The sequence below is a fragment of the Aquila chrysaetos genome, chromosome 3, assembly GCF_900496995.4.
Source record: "Aquila chrysaetos chrysaetos chromosome 3, bAquChr1.4, whole genome shotgun sequence".
Taxonomy (NCBI): domain Eukaryota; kingdom Metazoa; phylum Chordata; class Aves; order Accipitriformes; family Accipitridae; genus Aquila; species Aquila chrysaetos.
In genome coordinates this window covers 23,013,929-23,037,015 of record NC_044006.1, presented here as the reverse complement: position 1 = coordinate 23,037,015, position 23,087 = coordinate 23,013,929, and the positions used below count along the sequence as shown (strand labels likewise).

Genomic DNA, 23,087 nt, shown 5'->3' with positions numbered 1-23,087 from the left:
TGGGAGTTGTAAAACACCCTTCTGTTCCATACCGATGTGGCTGTGTGAGCACTCATTTGGCTGTGGGAGACTCTATAGGTGTATGCCGTGTTGTTTCCATGCAGTTTCATGGGATGTTCTGGGACAACTGGTCTCTTATCCGGCCCTTCTGGCATATTGTGCAACTGATTTTAGCCTAGAAAGTCATGGATCCAAGTCAAATTGCTGGCCTTCTCCTCCCACTTTATTAAAAACTTTTGTGTTTCTGCTGCAGTTGGTTGTAGGTAGAGTGAGGCTGAGGAAGACAGCATTTCGGCAGTGGCTCATCCTGCTGAGAGTGGCGGCATGCCTTACCCGAATTGCACAGAGATTGTTTGGGCTGTGGGCAGGGGCTATGCAGGTGACTGGTGTGGATTTTGGTGGCTGTGGAGTCTGGACTGAACAGCCGCTTTGGAGCAAGAGCACGAGCAGCGGAACTGCAGACCTACAGTGAAAACCTGTGGATCTGTTAAAAGAAAGAGAAGCTCTAGGCAGATTCTGGTGCAGATTGTCACTGCCAAGACGTTCACCCCAGAGTGGCTGTGCTAGACTTACTGTTGCTTAAAACCTGGCTGCCTTTTTAAACTATAGGACAGTGGCTTATTTTGGCCATGACATGTCATTTGCTGGTGGTGGTGATGATGGAAGTTTACACGGGAATTATTGCTAGGCCTGAGTCACGGGAAACTTACTGTGCTTCCTGTTTTGGCCATGGAGACTCCAGCCTAATGCTGAATATCAGTAGGGTATTTTGATGATGAATTTTTATTTAATAATATAAATGAAGTATGTGCATGCTATTTTTTCTTCCTTTTCTGTTTCCATGGTGAGTGTCAGGTGTGTGAAAACTGAGTTTCAGTGCTGTGGGCCATGGGACCTTACAGAGACATAAGAGCACACAGAATAAGAATGGAATATTGTAAAGTGACAATTTCAAAGTGATGGCAGAACATTTTACTGAGGAGAACAGAAAATGGTTCTAGTAGTAATTGGGGGTTTTGTCTTTGCTGAACCCTGCAGTTGGTACAGGTGAATAAACAGTATGTTTCTGAAAACTGAGTCTGGATCCAGAACAGCAAGGGAAGTAAGGGTGGACTACTGTACCCATGTCTCTACTCTGCAGTAGGAATAACTACAGTGTTTAATTCCCTGCATCCTGGTAGGAGAAATACGGCAAGTTTCTCTTAGGGATACAGTCTTGTCTTTTCCTTGAACTGTTGCGTGAACTGTTTGGACTGATACGTTTTTCTGACCAAAAGGATGACCAAGAATTTGTTAAACAAAGCCAAAACTGTTATTTGTATGGGGCAAGTGATGGCATGGAGATCTCTGCTGCTATTGGGCAGATACACTGTAATATGTCACCTTGCTTGTGCTTAAAGCATGACTAAATTTAAATCAAAAGCTTTTCTACATGAACCATAGAAGGAGTTAAACAGGTTGACTTTGTTTCAGGGAAGTCAGTTGTAGAATATAGAAATATTTTTCTTCTCTTTTCTAATTCTCTTTTCTAATGATGTGATGTACAGCCCTTTCCAAGCAAGTTCATTTTTCCCTGTCCCACACTTAAGTTGCAAGGAAGTGCTCCCCAGACCTTCTTTAGTAGCAAGGAGAGTTTCATATTCTCTCTTGACAGTAAAAAAGATGTGATAAAGCTTTGAGGTCTGATGCTAGAACATATTGTACAGAGAACCTAAAATTAATTAAGGCTAAATAAGGAAATTGAGGGTGCACAGTCTCAAAGCACTTTTTAATGTTACTGGCTTCAGCTGTCAAATCTTGGCGGCTTCTTACCTTTTTTAGCTCAAATAACAGTTTGTATGTCAAATGAGCAATCTACACAGAGAATTTACAGAGTAGGTAAAGAAGTCTGTTCCTTTCAGGAAATCCTGTGTTTATATTTAGGATTGTACTTGTAGGCCTTACTTTCTATTTTTCTTGTTGATCTAGAAATCTGAATCTTCCACAACTCCCTTGACAGAAACTTGCTTCTTTGTGCACAAGCAAAAAGTGTGGAAGTCTTTAAAATAGTCAGACAATTACTTTGGCTTTAGTGATACTTTCCTATGGTGTCAAAATTTAGCATCATCTTCAAATGTAACTGTGGGTACTAAAAGTCCAGAACATGTTCCAGTCTTAAATCTGAGTAAATATTAGCATTATTTTGAGGAAACTGGGTATTAGGAATGATAACTTTGCTTGTGATAGAGTATGTACATGAGTCGAGGAAAATGAATTCTAATTGTGGTTCTGAGGCTGATAGGACCTTTGCCAAATTTAGGTCATGAAAAAAACATTTTGAAGGAAGAAATTTCTAAGAGCGAGAGGCTTTCTTTTAAACTGTGCATGGGGAACATTAGTGATATTTTTATATTTTTTCAGTTGAATGAAGTGCTTCAAATGCTGCGTTTTCCAACCTTGTAAACCTACGTGTTGTTCTGTGCACTTTCACCTTTACCACGTGTCTGTAGTATTTTACCGAATTTGTCCAGTTTCTCCTATTGCCCGAGCAAGGGTTGCTTTTGATGCTGTAGTGAGAAATTTCACTTTCTGAGAGTTTTCAGAGAAATTTCAGTCTACCAATTAAGTTGTAGAGTACACACAGAAAAAAAGTCCTCGACATACAGGAATAAGGCTCGTCAAAGGACTGTTTCCCCTTACTGAAAGCTGGCTTGGTTGCTTGCCTGAGGCTGTTGGTATACTCAGAATGCTTTCTGACTGGGTGCTAAGGTGTGAATAAGTCATGAGGCATGCTGATAAGTGGGAAACTGAATTGACCAATTGGTTAGCAGGTGGGCTTGCCTAGTCCACTTGCAGTAGGTTTAGGTCTCCATCAACAAGGACTTGCAATGGAGCAGGAGCTGGCAGGCAGCAGTTTGGTCAAGAGCTTTCTTACTGCCTGTGCCATGACTCTGGTGAGTGAGTGAGTTCAATGTCCAGTGCTATCTGTTACACTATCTGTACATTTTGGAAAATAGGTACATGCATACAGGAATTTGTCTGAGGACAATTTCAAGAAGTGCCATGTTTAAGGGTTATTGCAGTTATTTTCCAAGATCAATTTCCAAATGTTTGGAACCATTTGATCCATCTATATTGAGTGACTTGAGATTTTTATTTTTGTGGTCCTTTGGGGAAAGCCACAATGCTGGATTTCAACTTCATTGCATAATTAAGAAAGATAGTTTAGTCTGCAAATGAAGCAAAAACAGAGCATGTATTACATTTAATTTGCATTTTTACCCCTTAGCTTGTGCTCTTGTGTAGTTCTCCCTTGTAAGGAGACCTTTTTTCCCCCCCCCTTTTTTTTTTCTCTTTTTTTCTATAAAGACTGTATCACAGTGTTGCTCTTGCCATGTTCGTGTTAGTGCACCAGGAATTTTCTAAAAAAAACTCTGTTCCAAAATCTTTGCTAGTGTGACTTTGACTTTAATGGCACTAAGCCACGGATAACTGGCTCAGTTTCCTAAAATTCCACAGCCTGTTGTTAAGATAAACATTTCTAGGTTCCCAAGAACACAGACACATGTATATGGTAATATACTGGGTATGCAGAGCAACCTTTAAACAGCAAATTCTTATTTTCCTATATCATTCTTGATGTTTACACAAACTTTATAAATAGAAAAATGTCATGACAGAATAATTGTGCCAGTTTTTAAACTACATTATAGCACTTTGAGAGGGGCTGTGAAATGTCTCTCTCTTGTTGTATCTATTAACTTCTACGGAAGCAGAAAGGAAGCAGTCCTGCATTGGAACGGTGTGTGTTGAGATGCACCCTCGTTAGTCAGCAGCTCATGTCTCAGTTGCTGGGAAGTCCATGTGACCAAGGCTTTGGTATAAGGCCCAGGATTGCTGGTTGTTTAGGAATTTGTAGTCTTGTTATGCTGCTCTTCAACACTGGTACCTAAAGTGACTTGTAAGGCCCAGATATCCACAGCTGTTGGAGGTCTGGCTTTCTCTTTGCTGAAAGGGGCTGTGATCTGCATTCGCCCCAGCCCAAAGCTTTAGAGAGGGGCTATAATTATAGAGCTTGTGACAGAACTGGGTTGAGTTCACTCATGTCCTCTCAAACGTGATAGTATACGGTTGAAAGTATCGCTCCCCTACATAGCTACTTAAAGACGACAAAAGAAAATGGATATGAGGCCCAAGGATATTAACAGCCAGTTAAGAAATTGTGGGATAGGTTCTGAGGAACTCTGTGCACGTTTAGGGTTGTAAGACAACCTTGAAGAGTGAGGGAGGTTCTCACTGGATCGTGCCAGTTGCTGCAGCATGTGGGGAGGATTGCTGCCGGGGAGTGAGGGCCAGTGATGCTAGTGAGCCAAAGCAGATCTTCTTAGCGTCTTACTCAGAGCAGGAATTGGTGGTCTGACTGTCCTTGGAGGTAAGCTTTCTAATAGTTGTCTTCAAAATTGCTTATAGCAGCAATAGGAAACTTTTAAGTTCTTAATTTTTGCAAAAAAATGAGATGTTCTTACTCAACAGGTTGGTTTTTGATTTGTTGGGTTTTTTTTCTTTTTTTCTCTATCATCGTTTTATATGATTATTCAACTTTAGTCCAAAGCATAAACTCAGTCTGAAAGTAAGTGGATCAGGACACAGCAGGTATGGTGTGGGGTTTTGGTTTTTTGTGGGGTTTTGGTTTTTTGTGTTTTGTTTTTTTTTTTTTTTTTTTTTTTTTAGGGCAGTTCGGAAAGAATTTTGTTCCTTTTTTCTATTAGCTGGTTCCTCTCACCCCTGCTCTCACTGTCTCTGTGCAATAAGAAATAGTAAAGAAAAGCAGCAGTCTTAGTTCTGTTATGTGATATTTTGTGTAAATGTTTTCAGAAGAACAGCTATTAAAATTTGAAATAATGATACTTCTCCAATCCTGTAAAACAGCATTTTTTAAAAATTTAAATTATACGAGCTCTACATAGAGTCTTAAAAGTAATTGTGGAGGGTGAGAAATTAAAAAAATCCTCCTGCAATAGGAGAAAAACAATAGTAATACAGAACAAGATTTAAAATCCCCACCCCCCCCCAGGTTTTAAATCATGGTCAATATCTGGTTTGAGTCAGTCTGTTCTTTGGTTACAGTTACTTGACTAAAACTCTTGGCCCTAATTTGTTGGCAGTTAGGTTAATTGTATCTTTGTTTAAACAGTAGTAGTGGTGGCGGGGGGGAGCCACCATTCTAGCATGGTCTTCCAGCTGTTTTCACTGCTTTCCCTTGCTCTTTCATATTGTCCTGAGGAAGAAGGTACGGCTTGGCTGGCTGATCAGGGTTTTGGCTTGGAATGGTAACATGTTTTAATTTGAGTATCTTTACCTAGTGCATGCTGTCTTAGGCCCAGGCACTGTTCAGTAGGGTTGTTGGGGGTTTTTTTGTTTCGTTTTCCCCTTTCCTAGTAGCTAGTTTGTGGGTGTCTAGTGCATTTGTGCCTCTCTTCTCTGTTCTGCTTCTGGTCAAGTGTTCTCGCCGGTTCTTGTTGTGGATAGGGAATGAGCTCAAGACTCAGGAGCGGATAGAGTGGTGTTACCTCCTCTGCTGCATTTCAGAGAAACTGTGGTCATCCCACAGCTCTTCCCAACTAGTGGAAAAGCAGTACCGAATACTTACCCAGCTTTTGAAAGTCTTTGAGGCTTATGGAGAAGTGAAGAAGTGGGGAGTTTAATGCTCTTGTGGTGTATAAACAAACACTTTTCAGGTTGCTGTTACCACTGTTCCCATCCATACTATTGGAGGACTGGTTTGCTGCTGGTGTAGTAGTTTCCCCCATACCCGAACTGTTTGACAAATCTTTGATACCTGACTTTTTTAGTGGTACAAGTTGATGTGCTGGTAGGCTGAAGCTGACGTTCACGTAGTCTAGCTTGTGTATTGGCTGTGTACAAGGCAGGAGTTCATACATGCTAAATACAACAGCAGCCTAATCCCAAATGATTTGGAAATTTGTTTGGTGTTGTGAGAGTGGTTTGTTTTTGTTTGGGTTTTTTGGTTTTTGTTTTTAAGTCATTGGATCCTTTCCTTCTCTTCAGCAAGTATTGGACCTTGCCCCTTGGACCGATCTTGTGTTGATCTACCTCAGTGAGCACCTTGCACGTGCATGGGTGTGAATAGAAAGTACATGTTTGAGGTGTTTATAGTTTGCATTGCCCTACCTCTGAGCTTTGTTCTGTTACCTGATGAATTCCTCCTTTGACTGCACTTGCAGTTCTCGTACACTCTGTACTAGTGGTGGTGGTGGAACAGCTTTCCCTTTCCCAGACAGGTACGCAGCATGTGCAGCTAAGATCTCCCAGCCAGTAGTGTGATGCATTGCCGGAAAGGGAATGCACTAATTTTTAACTGTTTTCAGTTTTATTTCTGAAATATTTTTATTTCATATTTTTTATTCACTGGGGCAGGGAGGCCAAGTTTGGTGGCCCACATTAAATAAAAGGAGAGGGAGCTGTAAAAAGCTCCCACTGTAATGCGAGCCTTACACAAGGAAGAACTATTTATAGACCCCTGCAATATTTGCCTCAAGGAACTTCAGAGCAGAGAGGGGCAGTGTTAGGTAAAGCCGGGTGAGAGCACGCTGTGCACTTGGGGCTGCGAAGGTCGAACCCAGGGCTTGTCTTACAGCATGCTTCCGCTCTCCCTTGGCCTGAGGGTAGAAGAGACTGATGGGGTCCTTTTGAAGGCCAAATCCTAGTGGTGAGAAACTTTGGTTTGTGGAGAACAGCGGGGTGTTTTTCTTTTTTTTTTTTTAATTTATTTTCTCTTTTCTTTATGGGGCTTTTTATTTGTGGTGTTTTGACTTGCATTACTTTTTGAGAAAACGTGACTCTGTCTTGATTGATGACTTAATGGTCAAACAAGGCCAAACAAGGTCACAGCAGCAGCTTTGGGAACCTTGGGAGTGAGGTTTTATGCTTAACATGTCTGTACTATCACTTAAGCATCTTTTTGGTTATTGCTGCTGCTATTCTGGCTTTTGTTCTCTAGTCGTGACTTCTTTGTTCTAAATGACATTGCCATGCCACTGGCAGTTAACCAGGTATTGTTCTGGTTTTGGATGCCTTCATCTGCTTAGTACTTGTTGGTTATGAGGCTTTATAAAAAGTGATTCTAGAAACCCTTCAAATCTTTAGCTTGAACACATTCTTTAACAGTTTCATAGGCAGAAGAGCCCCTCTTTTGGGAGGCATATACATGAGAAGATCCTTCATAGCACATGACATAACCACTGGGTGTTGATACCTCTCTGAAAAGATTGCAAAGAGCTCCTAACAACCCTATGAAGAGAGTAAAAAAAAAAAAAAAAGCATGGAATATAGTCTAAATGTAATATAAGACTTGAGTAAAAGGATCTGTGTGATGTTGGGGTAGCAGAGAGCTTTGATGTGACTGCCTGGGTCACTGGACACAAAAGCACTGTTAAGAAAGTGAGGCAGTGTTTCTTCCAGGGTAATCTAGGAGAGATGTTTGATTAGAAGGTTCTTGAATGGCTTTAAAACTTTGGATAAGCATGTAGTCTAGAGTTGTCCAAGATCCTGGTCCTTTTAATTTGCTGTAAAAATAATGGATCTCTTCTAACATGAGAAATGCAGTACTTGTTTTTATGTAAAGTGTTTGAAGGTAAATGAATTGCTTATCACATTCTGTCACTCATTTATGACACTTTGACTGTTTATGTCCCTCTAGTTAGAGATTTAACTAAGCAGTCAACATTCTGCATATTTAAAAGCTGGCTTCTGTGTGGAAAATAAACCCCCGGGGTTCATAAGAGGGTATATAATACAGCACAGGATTAAAACAACCCAGTAAATAATTTGGGATCAAATTCAGCCTTTATCTAAAAGTTAAAGAGTGACTGGGAGGTTGGGGGGGGGGGGCAGGTCGGATGTGGTGCATGCATGTGTGTGTGTATAAAAGCCAGACCTATTGCAAATAGTTGTTTCTTTATGGACTGTCAAAGTGTGTTTAAATGGATGTAGGCATTTTGACGGGCTTTTCAGCCCACCCACTCAGTGAAGAAATGGTTTTTAAATTTAAAAAAATGCAAACTTTTGTAGATGCAAAATGTGAATTATGAAAGAAAGAAGCAAGTTGAATGCTTGAAGCAAGTCTTAATAAGTTGGTTTGGTCAATTCAGTGATTATTTTCCAAAACACAGACTGAAGACTGTATTCTGAATTACTGAGGGTAGGCCAGCATGTTAATCTTTTTCACAGATTAGACAGATATAAACTGGCTTTGATTTGCTACAGTGTCTACGTGGGGCATTTTGCATCTGAAGAAATTTTTTCCATGTAAATAAGAAGCTTGAGGGTTCTTTTTAAAGAACTTAGTAAAACTTAGCAGACTTAGTAAAACAGAGGTGTTTAGTGGATTTACAAAGTGGGGTACAAAACAGGGAAGAACATTTCTGGTGGGACTCTTGCAATAGTACATAAAAGGGAGGAATTTGCACACCCTAAAACCCTCTGAAGTGTTTAACCATCAGTTAGTAAATGAGAATACAGGACCAGAGCTGTGTAACTCCAGGTGGATGCTAAGAGTGGAAGGCTTTCTCAATCCCTTGATACCCTGAGGTTCTGTCTAAATTAGCAAATACTTTGGTCAGTAGCGGTGGATGAGTAGATCAAAGTTGTTGGCACTGAAGCTTCTTAAATCTTCATTACTGATTTGGGTGGTTACTTTAGATTAGATTTAGCTTGGCACCTTGGGCTGTATGTCCCCACTTACCTGTGCAGTTTGAAGCTTCCTGAAGGAGAAAAATGTAACAGGTACACACCAGATGACCTTGCAGTGATGGAGCCCACAGGGTTATTTGAAGTCTCATGTCCCTCTTTGGCAGCAGGTTGCATGTGAAGTGCACCGTGGAGCAGGGTTTTTCAGGTTCTGTTACTCAAAAAGGAATTCATTGTTCATGTGCACCAAAGTGGTTCTGAAAAACCAGCTGGCTCACAGTAAATCGTTTTGCTTCAGAACTGTGCTACTGCTCTAAACCGATTAGCATAGTTAAATGAAGTATGAGAGTATGTATAGCGAACGGATGACCTGGAAGAAAGGGGAAGATTTTAGTCAGGGAAGCACTAGAAAGATATTTTCCCCCTGTTTTAATGGAAGCATTTCTTTAAATTTGCAGATGTTTGCAGTGGTCAAGCTGCTATTTTAGGCTGATGAATAGAAGTGTTATTTGAAGCACAAAACCTGAACCTGATAACTAAAAAATTGTTCAAAACTTAATCACCATAGGGTGTAGTGTGTGGCTCTTGAGTAGCGTGTTATTTGTAGGAGTTCCAGATGTTTTGTGACTACAGTAAATTGCTGTTGCTGCGGTCCAAGGTGGTGATGAGAATAATGTTGCAAGGTTACAAATAATGTATTTGTTGGCATTGCTGGGCTCTGGGTAGGCACATGGCTGAATAGCTCCCTATCTTTTACTGCTTTTGGGGGAGGAAAGAAGGATTACTTAAACTCATTTGTGTCTTTAGATTTGCAGTGAAGTTGTGTTTAATCCTGAATGCAGAAACATTTTATCTCAAATGACTGTGAAACAGCAAGGGGTTTATTTTATTTGCATTTGCATGAAATTTTTGCTGTATGAAACTCAACCCCCTCCCCCTAAAACACACTGCAAACAAAAAAAGAACTTTTTTTTTTTTAATGGCCAGAACCCAGAAATCACTGACTGATGTGGAGACTGATTTTTTTTTTCTTTTTTTCTTCTTTATCTCAAAACCCTCAAATCTTGGCTGTTGTCTGATGTAAATGTTTCTGTTAGCTTTGAACTGCTTTGCCTCGGTACTGGATGACTTTTTTTTTTTAAACGTGGAATGCAGTGCTGGCTAACCACAAGTCAATTTTTGACTTGGCTTTTGTAATCTGGGCTGCCACAGGTACACTGCAGTCAGTAGCCAATGTACTTGATCAAGTCTTAGTTACACTGCAGTCATAGTCCAAACTATTGTGTAGACATCCTGTTAGATGACAGTGGTGTTTGGTGTATAAAAGATTTAAGCTCTTTATATAGTAATCATGCAAACACTGTATTTTAAGCATTTATTGGGTTAGACCAAAATCTGGGTATTGTACAGAGGAGCTGTCAAGTCTTAGTGCTTATGTCGTTGCTGTTATAAAGTGCAAGGTTTGAATGAGTACCTTTAATGAACAGCTTACAAATAAGGGTTTTTTTCAGAGTAAAATGACCTGGTTAAAAACATTTTGATGATAAACTTAAGGGAATTGTGCTCCTTCTGTGAACAGTTTTACACTGAAGAATTAAGTTAAGACATTCCAAATTAAATATTTCTTTAGACCCAGGTCTGTTTATTGGCCCCAAACTGTCATTGTATTTAGACTGGTAGAAATGGTGCAATACAGCCACTGAGGCAAAAGATGAATTATGTCATATTAGGTAGAAGAGTTATTTAAATCCTGTATGCAGGCTGCTGTTGACATATACAGTAGAAAGAATGAAATGCATTGAATTTTCATCAAGAAAAGTCATAATCTGACTTATAAATTGTGTACTTCTTTGGATGTCAGAAGGAGTAAATATAAAACACTGCAACAACAATTGGTATCATCTTCTCATGAATACTGTATATTCAGGTGAGACTGACTAAAGAATAATATTAATGTTTTGTATTTCATGGGTATAGTAGCTACAATGTCTGTTTCTCTTCATGGCTGTTTTGGCAATCTGGTAAATACTGCCCAGCTGTGGTTTGTTTTTCTCTTCTGCAACAGAAAGATATAGATGAAACTTTAAAGGAAAAGTGTGTGCCCCTGGATTAGATGGTAATATTTGCCTTGCAAGAGAGGCCACACAAACAGTTCCTCTATAGATTTGATAGGTAGAGTCCGATCAACATTTTCCCACTGTGTATATGGAAATCAAGGATATTAAATAATCCTGAAAAGAAGCAGGCATACACATTTATGCCTGCTTTCTTCCTTCCATGAAACAAGGTTTTAAGAGCAAGGCACATTCTCTTCCTTAATCCAGAGCTTCACTTTCTCATGTAGATGTTACATGCATTTCTGCAGCAGACCAGGCAGACTGACTTGTGGGGATTTTGGGGGGATGGTTTTTATTGCTTGTTTGGTTTTTGAAGCTCTGTTTGTTTGTAGTTTCCGTAAGTGCCAACAGTGAAACAGCTTGTGTGAATGAAGACCCTTGATGACTTTGTGTTTCTGAATGTGTCTCTCTAGTTCCTGACAGTGACAAGGCAGAAGCTGTTGGAGTGCAGCTTATGGGAGGGGGAGAACTGGTTCCATAGTAACTCAGTGGGGCGAATGCTAAGCTGGGTGAAGGCAGAGAGGGGAAACTCATTCGACACAAACTTCTAACGTAGCTTGCAATGTTGCGTTCTGGCCAAAAGTATGTTTGGTGAGGACTGTGTGGGAGATAGTTGTGAATCAGTGAAGGTGATCAGGTATGTCTGATGTTGAATGTCAGTGTGTCCAAAAACGTTACAAGATCTCAGATTTCCAAAACTCCCTTGAAGACCTGTATGCACAAACCCCACTTTGGTTATCAGTGTTACTTCATTTGGTAGTGTTGTTACATTGCTGGCTTCCTGTAGTTGCTAAGGCAGGGCATGGGGAGGAGAGGAGAGGAGGGCAGGAGAAGCTGAAGAGTTCTGCTAATGCTTTCAGTTACTTACTCCCAGACATGCCCTTGTTTGTAACGGCAGACTTATCTAACAGTTTCCCCAAACAAACGTGATTCACAGATGCGTGGTAGCAACTAGGACAAAATGGAGCCCTTTTAATCAGTCAGTCTGTGCATTTCCAGTATGTTTTCTTGTTTATTAATCAGTCAGTCTGTGCATTTCCAGTATGTTTTCTTGTTTATTAATCAGTCAGTCTGTGCATTTCCAGTATGTTTTCTTGTTTATAGCTTAAGCTGTTTCTATCTTCAATGCAGAGGGGAAAAATGAAGATTTGCATTTTGATTCCAACTTCATTTGAACATAATTTCTAATATCAGTAATCTCTGTCTTGTTATTCCTAAAAAGCCACTTAAAAGGGGACCATTTTAAAAGTAATCAGTACAAGTGACCCCATTGTTCTTTTCAGCATGTACTGTGATAGCGCAGGAATAATGGATGCTCTGCAGGGGAACTATAAGATTTTCTGTTAGAGCACTCGAGTGAAACTTTCTCTTCCTGCAGCTGCCACAGTAAAGTACCATTTGTATGAGAGTATGGCATTGTAAATTTATCATTTGATTTAATCTGTTCCTGTGGCTATGAAGATCATTACAAAATACAGTTTTTGAGCCTCTGAGTGTGAGAACTATTTCCAGATTAAGTGATACCGTGCAGAAATACAAATGCACATAATTGAGGAAAATTTAATGAAATGTCATTTTATATATGAGGGTGGTTTTTTCCCAGAGTTAATATTACACATCCATTCTCCAGTTGTGGTGTTCTGATTTCAGTGTAAGCACATCTTCATTGAGACCTTCTGAGAGGGGGAGAGAATTTTGCTTTTTTGTTCTTATGCCAGTGGTGAAAGGGAAAAACAAGTTGAGAAAAGATGGTGTTGGTACAGTGTTACAACTTTGTTGCAAGGTTTCTCTGAAGCTTACTCTCAGAAGGTCTAGAATGCATCATCTGTGTCTTGACAGCTTAGAGACAGATGCTCGAGTCTTGCAATGAGTTTCTAGAAATACTGTCATTGCTTTGGTGAAGCAATGATGTTATTTACTAGAAATGCCAAACAATAAGGTGCCAAAATCCGGAGTGTAACTTTAACAGCAAAATAAGATTATCTGGACATGTTCCTAGAGATTAAAGAGAACCTTTTCATTGGATTCTCCAGAAAACTGTTCTGTCTCTGGTTCTCAGTGAAGCACTGAGCATAGGATGTTCTGTTGCTGCACATGCATATTGAATTGCATCCACACCTTCTGCTTGCATTTGTGTCTTCTTGCTGGCTGTCTTTTTGCTTTTCCCATGTAGTCTGGGTGTTCTTGTGTGGCCTGTTCCTTAGCTGCTGCTTATGCCTTGTAACTACTACGTATATAAACTCTTTTTTTCCTGTCCTTCAAGTCCTTTCCCAAGTCTGATTTTCTGCAATCCCATGACTGTGTTTTCCTTTTTTAGCAGTAACGAGCATTTGCATCTTCCCTCACACTGCTCATAACCAAGAGCAGTACCATACCACCAATTATTGCAGTGTCTTTAGCCCCTTATCCAAAAGGTTTGGTGAAGTTTTAGGACAAAGGTGCTCTTCTTCATTCCTTCTCTGGCCAATTTAATCTTGCTGTGGGCATCGGTATCTGTCTTTGAGGAACTTTGTTCCCTGTTTGAGGCTGAAGCACTGGGGAGCAGCAACAAGCGGACACCCTCTTAACACAGTGCACCTCGAGTTCTGTTCCCTGGGTACTCTGTAAAGGGAGCAAAGATGCCAGCTGGCAGACTGGCAGCGAAGAGCCGGGCTGTGCAGGGTGGCCCAGTGGAGAGGAAAGTCTAGCAGAGCTATAGGATAAGCTCCTAATCATTTCTGTATTGTTTGTTATCAGGCAATTTCAAATGATGATGATATTAAAGTACCAGTAAAACAACCAGTGATGTGTATTCTGTCTGCACAGCATGGCTCATGCAGCACTCTGGGTTACAGAGAGGTTTCACTTGGCTGACGTGAGAGAAAGTTAGGTGATGAATGAGCCAAGGTGGATGGACTGTGCTTATTTCAAGTTGGGTTAGGCAAAAATACGGATTTAATCAGCCATTGGTAAATACCACTGTATAAGGAATAGCACTTTTCTACTTGACATGACTGTGCAAAGTGCAGATAAGCAGCTGCTCTGTGAAGAGTGTTTGGGTTTTAGTATTTGCTGAATTTGTTAGGTTAAACTAAGGAAAAGAAAATTACCTATTCTGATTTATGCTGTTTGGAATGGCTTGAATTGAACACTTGTTTCTTTTGTGTTTTGCAGACTTCTTGAAGCCAACTCTAGCAAAGGGAAAGAATTCTGTTTCTGCCAGCCAGACCCAGTCTCCAGTGCTGGTCCCCCTGATGGCAGTTTGTACAACCCTGTGAAACCTGCCAAGCTGGACGCCACAGCTTTGCACGACTGCACTTTGGCCGCCACTGTGCCTCCTTCGGAGCTGTCGAATCATGCAGTCCTAGCCTGTGACACAGGCATTCACGAAGAGCACTATGTAAGTGAAGCAGTAGAAGATGATGTGCCAGACTGCAGAGAGTACAGAGATGCCTGCACCATTACTGGTAAGCAGTCAAATCTTTTATCTTGGGAAGGATGTGGAGATGTATAATTAAGCTTCTGCTCTTAAGCTATTGGTGAGGTACCTGGTTCATGGACAATACTGCTGCTGTTCTGCACGTTTTTGCTTGTTTAAGAAATGATTTCACAAGCACCTGAATTTTCAATGAAAGCACTGTGTAAGGTTTAAGACTCTTGCAAGTAGGCTAAACCAATGACAGCTGTGAAACTAGGATACTAATGTGCTTGGGAAGTTGAATCATTTGAAGTTTGTTTGGAAAATAAACCAACTGAATATCAGGGATGAGGGGAAGGAAATACTGCAGCTTAAAATATAGAATGGTTGTCCTAATGTTCAGCATAATTTACATTTTTATCTCGGTACGAGAATTGCTTTGTGGGAGAAGGGGTTGGGAGAAATAGTGTCTAATCATATTTTGACTGTACATCTTTGCTTTTCAAAACCATTCTATTTTTGTCACATTAGTAGTGGAACTATAGAAGTTAATGTATAAGGAACAGCTTTTTCTGCATGCTTGTATGAAAGCTTAAATGCCTTTTTATGAAGGATTCATACAGATAAATGGAATATTGTGTTTAAGTATGGTATTTTAAATAGGATTAGATTCTTAGTGATGTGGTCAGCTGACCCAATTTTTTTGTGTTTGAATAATCATTGTAACTCAGTTTAGTCATGGATACAGCCATGAAATGACAGGCAGTTTCCATTCCAAATGCATGGTTTGTTGGCTGAGTTGTGAGGCTTCTTTTAGCTTAAAGTGACCTTGTCGGTTCCAAGGTCTTTTGGTAATGTTTGGGGAATCAGCTGAGTTTTCAGGAGGGAGAAATGAGAGGGCTGAGAAAAAAAGAAATAAGACTGGGGCCATTCTAATTGGCTGCCAGATACATTTATCCTGAATTACTTCCAGCCATGTCTAGAATTGTCTGTAGGTCAGAGAACTAGTTAATGGTGACCATCAACTGATACTTTTGTAATATGCTTTAACTTAGCTCAGCCAAACTGCTGTGTAGTTACTAAGGGTTGATATTCTCAAAAAATAAAATAGAAAGAAGGGGAGAGATGCTCTGCAAGTCCATCCCAATTCCCTTGGGAAGACACTGGATTAACACTGAAGTCACTTTCAATCAGGTATGCTGCTACATAAAATAAATGTTTTGTTAACAGAAACTTACTCCCTACCCCTCCTCCTTTGTATTTATGGGTTTAGAGCTCTTTAACTGTTAGTTTATAGACGGGTCACTCTTTTGGCTGCCATGTAAGGTATCTGCTTGGTAGGTAGACTAGAAACTCTACACATTACATGGATGCATTCCTGGTAGCATAACTCTGTTTTCCAGGTCTCTTGTAGAAGGATCTTTGTTGCAAGTTGTTCTGTTGGCTGTGTCCTGTCTCCCCTCCCCTGTTAACAGGAAGGCGTTAACTTTGTGTTTTTCTGTTTCTGACTACAAGCCCAGACAACCAACTTCTTTCATGAATCAAGATGCCTTCTTGATTATGTTTCCTTGAAAGGCAAGACAAACTCTTCCTTTTTTAATTTTTAAAAGTAGTTTTTGCTAAATGGAGGTCAGTGCGTGTCTTCCTACCTCACACTCTTTCAAGCGTGATGTAGTTTCTGAATCGCTTTCTTCTTGCTTAGTTGTCAGCCAAGTGTGGTTTACTGATTGATCCTATAATGATTTTCTTATGGATTAGCTGTTCTGCAGCAGCAGATTTGTACTGTTTGTGACCTGGAGACAACATAAGGAGTAGAAATAGTGGTGGGTTTTTTGGTTGGTTGATTAGTTTTGGATTTGGAGTTTTTTTCTTTTTAAGTGGATTTTTTGGAGTTTCAGCTCTGTGCTGTGCTTTTTAAAGGTGTCAAAGGGCATAGACTGGGAGATAGGAATTGGTCTCATACTTCCTCTGTAAGATCTCTACTTTGTCAGTGGTATATGCTGGTATGCAGCATATATGCCTGAAACAAGCAGAGAGAGAAACACTTACAGAGGAATAAGGGTTGTCAGAGGCTTTAACATGAAGACTTTGTGTAGGTCTGACTGACAGTTTAGCACTATTTACACTCTTAAACTGTTCAGTGGGAAAGAATTTGTTCGTGTCAAGTCTGTGTATACCATAATTTTTCTTCTAATACCAACTAAGCCTTGACTCATCCTAGAGCAGGCATGTTCAAACTCAGCAATCGGGTTAATGTATTTTCTTTTAGTCTAAGACTAACACCTAAAGCCTATTGTAAAAGTCATCTGCAAAAATTCTTGCAAATAAAGGCTTGAACACAGTTAAGAAAAAACTGGGAAACTGAGTCACAGTGGTGTGTGGTGATGCTTTGTGAAACATAACCAGCTAATGGTATTGTAATTGGAATTGACTGATACAACTTAAGCCTAAGAACAAATTACATCATGTGCACGTTTTGCTATTTAACTTTTCAAGAAGGCCATTGGAGCTCAAAGAATTTTAAATTCTTGCTGCTTGCTTTTTTTTTTTTTTTTTTTTTTTTTCTCCTATTCTGCTTGCTGGCAGTAGGAGAGGTACTTCAGCATTCTCTGTCAGCAGCACGATCTTTCCTGCCTGGGACCTAAGAGCAGATGTAATGTAGCCGAGGGTGCATTGCACATTCTGATTGCGCTGAGCGTATTTTCTTGGGTACAGGGTTGGCTTAAACATTTCATGTCCCCAAACCACCTCAGAACTGTGCTTGTGCAGATTTCTGTGGGAGTGCAACTGGAGGCATTTCAGGCACCTGGTCTGGATAGAATCCCTGGTCCGCTTTTGTGGCAGAGGGGAGATGAAGCTTCCTTTTTAGCTAGGTCACACCTCTGATCTGTTCTACTGTGTGGCCTAAAAGCAGTTATGTTGGCATAACCAAGGGAATAAGCACTGCAGTGGTGGGCCTGGGTGACAAAAAACAGTGAGGTGAAAAGTTTCCTTAAGCTGGTGTTACTTCTGAGTGGGGGACAGCACCCTAAAGGACTTTCCCACTGAATTTGATAGTAAAGCAATCCAAAACTCATAGTTGCTATAACTGAAGTGTTATGCAACTAGACACTCCTGAATCTGTGCTAATTTGAGCATAGAAGGGCAAATGAAATAGAAGAATTGATCCATTTAAAAAAAAAGTTGTTTGTGAATGTTTTAAGGGTTATAAAAAAAAATGTTGTGGGTGGAGCACGTATTTTCTAAACATGAATAGCATTAAACTTGAAAATGGATTCAGTAGCTGCTCTAGTAGATTTTTTTTTTTTTTTTAACTATTACTTCATTTTGGGTTTTGATAGCAAGATCTAAGAGAAAAGTTCAATATAGCCTGACTTAGAGTTTCTACTGCTATCACTTGTGGAGCTCCTACAAGAAAAGGGGCAGAAGGAGACTCGAGTCCCGAGGTCGGTGGACAGTGGCGCAGCACTGTATGACATGGAAGTGGCGTGCTGCTGCTACATGCGTGAGGCACCTATCTTGTCCCAGTTGTTTTCTCCTTTGAACTTTTCTTTTTCTTGCTGGGACAATTCATCTGAGAGCATACTGGTAGGAATACGGATGCAGCACCATCTAGTGTTCCTTTTGCTGGAAAGGGAATCAAAGTGCCTTTAAAGGTGTCCGTCTGTCCTGTAATTGCAGTTCAGGCCTGGATACTTCCAGTCAGGTGTTGATAGAACTGGCAACTGGGGTTGGAGGCTTCCTTCTCTAACACCCCCTGTCCCGTTTTTTGTAAAGCAGGAAGGGCTGTAATCTTGACAGGGTAAAGCAGAGTATCACTAAATTGCTCAATAGCCCCAATTTTGTGAATTGTAAAAGCCTCTTAGTCTGATTGCCTTTCTTCCTTGTCCATCAGCTGCTGTGAAGCAAATCCTGTCCATCTGGAAATAGAGAGTACAGTGGGGATGGAAGTCTGAAATGCCACCAGAATATAGATTTAGTCTTGTGACAGATGTCTGGGTGCCGGAGTAGTTTTGTGGGATTTTTTGTTTGGTTTTTTTTCTTTGTTTCTCTTAAAATATGTATAACATAGTATCATTAGCCATCTTCACTACGTTAACTTTCAGTCTGCTTTCTCATATCTGAAGACTTGCTATTTGCAATGATTTTGGCATGATATACTTTGTAATTCAAGAGCTAACTGCTTAATATGCCATGTAGGTTTCCTTCATCCTTCTCTGAAAAAGGAGAGAATGAATGGACTGTGATTTTAAATTGCCTAGCTCCTTCATTAGTTTGCATCATTCATTTGTTCATTATACTAATTACTCTTTCTGAATGCATGTAGGAGTATGTTCTCTGGCTGTCGTGTTCTGGGCAATTTCATGAGGGTTCTTGGGAATTCTTTGTGGTGATCACCTGTTCTGTGTCTTATTTTGGTTGTAATTAACACAGGTTGATTTTTTTTTTTTTTTTTTTTTTTTTTTTAATAAAGTTACATCACTGGATGGGTCAAACCATGAAATCCCTTTTTCTCTCAGCTGGGAGGTATCTCTGAGAAGAGTTGGTATTGTTTGACTGTGCAGGCAGTGTAACTTCTACCTCACTGCACTGGCTGCAACGATGGGTAGTCATAACATCCAGAGAAAATGACTTTCTCTTGCTCTCAAGCCTCACACAATCTGCTAGCCACAAAGACATTTGAGTACAGAAAGTTTTCTCTGGATTTTCATCCTGCCTCTATCTTTATTCAGGCTTTAATTATATTCTCATATGAAACAGAGCTTCCATTCTCTTCCACCAAATCTTACCACTCTTCATGGCAATGTCAGCCGGTTTTGATGACTGACTGATCCTACAGATAACTGGTGTAATTCTGACCATTTTTTCCTGTAGTCACTTCATTTTAAAAGGCACACCTAAGGACTAAAGAATTTCCATTCCATTTCCCCCCCGCAAGGAGCATGTTTTTGTTTGAAAGGCTGAATTTCTGTTCCTTCTGTTCCAAGTCTGACAAAGCATGACTGCCCCAAGGTAACTCCTTAAGGATTTTGGTAATACAGGTTGTTACTAGAATGCTTTACTCTTGTTGTGTGGGAGATGGAAAAATACCATATCTGCGGCTGTCCTGTTTTGGGTGCATGAGATACCACCAGACCTTGCATGCTTGCTATTCTGAGGCTGTTGAACAGGGTGCTTTGGTTGTGTTTGGTACCTGTTACATACAGGCTGGGTGGTTGTCCTCTAACCATTAAATGGTTACAAAAATGCTGATAAAGTAATAACAGTTTTGAATTGCTTCCCTCTCTTTGAACCTCTCTGAGTTCTGTTGTGGTTACCTTTCTCTTTTAGTGGTTGTTCCCTACACAGCATAAAATTGCTCTAGCACTTTCTTCTTTTTCAGTTCCTGTTTTGGAGTACGTCTTCCATGTTTTTGTCTGGTTTTGTCAGTTATGAGAGAAGAGGTGTAAGATACTGCTTGGTGGAGCTGGAACTCAGATAAAGAACATAAGAAATGTTCTCCTGAGTTGGACCAGCTGGCTCAGGACTGTTTCTCTGACTCCAGCAACAGCAGATGCTGGGTATAGAAAACATGTGCTCAACCACTCTCAGTAGTCTATTCTCAGCATAAGTACCCCTATCATGCAGAACTGTTGTACTAGGGATATAGAGAGTATGTCCTTCCTTAATTCTTTTAGTGTCTGTTTAGTGTTGGATCCTGACTGTGACTTTGTCTAAAACCTTTTTGAAGCTGCTGATTATGTTACTGTGGAAGTTCTTGGTTTTTACTGGCTGTGTGCAGTGGTACTTAAACTAATCTCCTACTGGTTTCTGTCAGTATTTGTCCTAGTTATGCAGGATTTGGTGAATGCCAGTTCTTCATTCCCCTTATGATTTCATCTTCATGATTTTGAAAGAAACTCCATAATTTTCACACCCCTGCCTGCTCCTCTACCAGCTTTCTTAGTCTCTCCTTTAAATAAAACTTTGAGAATGTGGGCTCTTATCTCAGTCCATTTACTTCGCTATTGCTGTCACCAGTCTCATCCTGTAAGCTTGATCTAGTTTTGGTCTCTTTTCCATCTTCTTTCCTGACACTTGCTGTAAGCAGCTATTGCTAAATTCTGAGCACTCTCTCTTCCTCTAAAGCATGCCAGAAATGCTTGCCCTATTAACATGAGATAGCTCCCTCAGCGTGACTGGAACTATTCGATGAGTCTGACTTTAGTTCTATCTAGCATAGTCTAACAAAATGATCTTATTCTCTATGCCTGCTGCATCATTGCCTCTGTTTGAATTTTCTGGCTGGCTTTTGGTGGATTCTCAGTTTGCTTTACACAGCTTCTCCTTCCCCCCACTCCCCCGCCCTGCTTCCCATCAGTTGTTTTCCAGCTCTTACCCTTTGCCAGTAACTTAGTGTTTTTTCCTTATTCCTCTCCTGGGATAGGTTGTTATGCTACCTCTTAGTCTGTATCCCAGGCACACTTGTTTTTTTTTCTTTCAAGGATTATCTTTTTGTGTTTTGGTGGGGTGGGTTGGTTTGTTCTTCCCCCAAGCAGAATTCTGCTGCTGCTCCTCCTATGCTCCTTATCCAGCCCTCTTACTTACTTACGTTCCTCTTCCTAGTGTGATATATGGATTTTTGTGTAAACTATCAATTCTAGAGTCACTGTGAAAGCAACTGCGTGAATTCCTGAAGTCCAGTGTGATGTTTTTTAATTTGTTATTAGATCTCCCTTGTTTTGGGAAGCACTTGTCATTCCTAAATGTGTACTTTATTCAGGGTAGGGACACATGAGAGCAGTAAGGTTTCATCAGTCTTCTGGGTTTGTTCTTTGGAGAAAGAATTCCTGAAGGCAAGTGCCTGGTGGATTTTTCAGGGGTGTATTTTTGCTTTTGTGGTTTTTGTTTTCCTGTTGCGGTGCACTTGAATAGGACTGGAAGACTAAAAAGCTATGTTTGATTATTGGTGTATTTAAATATGTGAAAATACTTTTATTCTATAATTTACCTTCATAACATGCTGAATGCAGCTTTACCTTTCCCCCTCAATGTACGTGTATGTGTCTGTCCATCATGAAACAAGAAATTTTCCATTTGAAGTTGACATCTGTAAAGAGCAAGCTACATAAAATTAATTCTTATGTTGTGCTTGTGATTCTAAAGCTTTGTTGACAGCCATTGTTTAGGGACTGGCGCATTTTGTAGCTGGGCTGAACAACAAGCAAGAGCAAGACAATTGCTTTTCAGGGTTTTCCGAACTCGGTGAATTATCAATGGGTTTTTGAGACATTCTCAGTCTGTCTTGGCAGCTGGAAGATCCTGATGGTTAATGAATGTGGTTATTCTTACTGCTGCTGAACAGTGCGTTGCCAGCATGCATTTGATACATGAATAGCTTTTGTTCTTGCTCTAAAAAAATAGCCAGGGTGGTGGAGTTTCCTTTTATTTTTGTTTTAATGTAAAAATAAAAGTATGAGCATGGCTGCATGTATCTACAGGGAGAAATGTTTCCATACTGAAACAAACTTGATTTAAATTTATAGCATAATGTACAGTAGGGACCTTATAGTTTAATGGCCTTTCATCACCAAGGCATGTCTCACCTTTTATACCCAGCAGGAATGTGTGTGTAGGATGAAACCAAAGCAGGAAGACTTTAACCTAATGAACAGTGACATTCCTCACATTGGAACTGCACTTTCCAGGAGTTTGATCTTTGTTAGCTTTCACATTCCCAACTTTATCCCAGTCTTTATTTGGTGTGTTTGGCTAAGCCAAGTTTTCTCCCAGCTTACTTCTTCAATATGCTTTCAATTGCCAAATTTAAGTAGAATTTCATACCAAGAAAGGTAACATGCTAGAAATGTTAGTGCTTTATGCATCTAAAAATGCAGAGGTAGGCTGAGCCCAGTGACCTATATGGGAAGACAGTTCCATGGCTTGTCCACCCCACAGACAGGCTTGGCCAGTGCCTGGGGTGGCAGAACTGAAGGAACAGCATTTTTTCTTCCACTTCAGCTGGCAGCCTGCTCAGTGTAATGATTTTTCCTGCACAACAGTTTTCTTTTGGATAATATTGAATGATCTGATCCTTCATACCAGTTCTCCTTTGTACAAAGGAAGAATTGTGATTATGTTCTGTGCAGCTTCCCCACCCTTGCACAAATCCTTTAAAAAGTTTTGTGAGAAGGGACTTTTTCTTTCCCAGTGATGAAGCTGGATTTGTTCAGGGGAAAGGGGTTGAAAGTGGGGAAGAAAAGCAAACTCTTGAAGACTTTTTCCTTCCTACTCCTATCCTTGCTCTTCTAAGTGCATGTTTGTATGAATTAAAATATCAAATGGCATACAACTGAAGTGACACATGGTCTTATATAGAGAATATGATTAGAATCCCTGTTGGGTGCTTCATTCTTCTCCATGGGCTGGACTTCTTATCCAGAATTCCTTTTCCGTGATTCAGTGTGCCCACTTGGCTACCATAAATACTGCCTGCCTTTCCTGTGGTGCCCCACCTACACAAGGTGGAAAGTCCAGTTGAGATCTGTGTGTGTAAGAGAGAAAGTGCTGTGGGCAGTACTGAGTTACACATCAGCTGAAGCCTTGCTCTGGCAGCCCAGAATGGGAGTACCTGACAGAGGCTGGCATGGGGTCTTTTATTTTCCTGTGGAAGACTGGATTTTGTCAGTATTTTCCATGTTTGGAAGCAGAAGAACTACTACTTAACCAACTTTGGTTAAAGGTGTGGCAAGACTTGCATTTCCAAAGTTGTATCACGCCAGTCAAACTACAGAAGCTGCTATGGCTGTTTGAGGAGTCTGAGTTTTAACTGTGTGAGACAGCTTTCATGTTGAAGAGCTTCTCTTCCAGCAGTTTGGCTTTGCAGCCAGCAATGAGATTTCTGA

The 23,087-nt window shown here is 40.3% G+C and overlaps 1 protein-coding gene across 9 annotated transcripts in view; it reads left to right on the top strand.

Annotated features, from left to right (window-relative positions):
* The window catches only part of TRAK1 (trafficking kinesin protein 1), a 140,533-nt gene that overhangs the window by 35,171 nt on the left and 82,275 nt on the right, over nucleotides 1-23,087 (top strand). For all 9 annotated transcript variants that reach the window (XR_003922566.2, XR_005932034.1, XR_003922565.1 and 6 more), the window contains exon 2: nucleotides 13,959-14,251. Coding sequence is in view for 5 of the 9 variants with exons in the window: in XM_030007985.2 (XP_029863845.1) it covers nucleotides 13,959-14,251 (293 nt within the window). In the remaining 4 variants the exon portion in view is untranslated. The remainder of the gene's footprint in view (nucleotides 1-13,958; nucleotides 14,252-23,087) is intronic.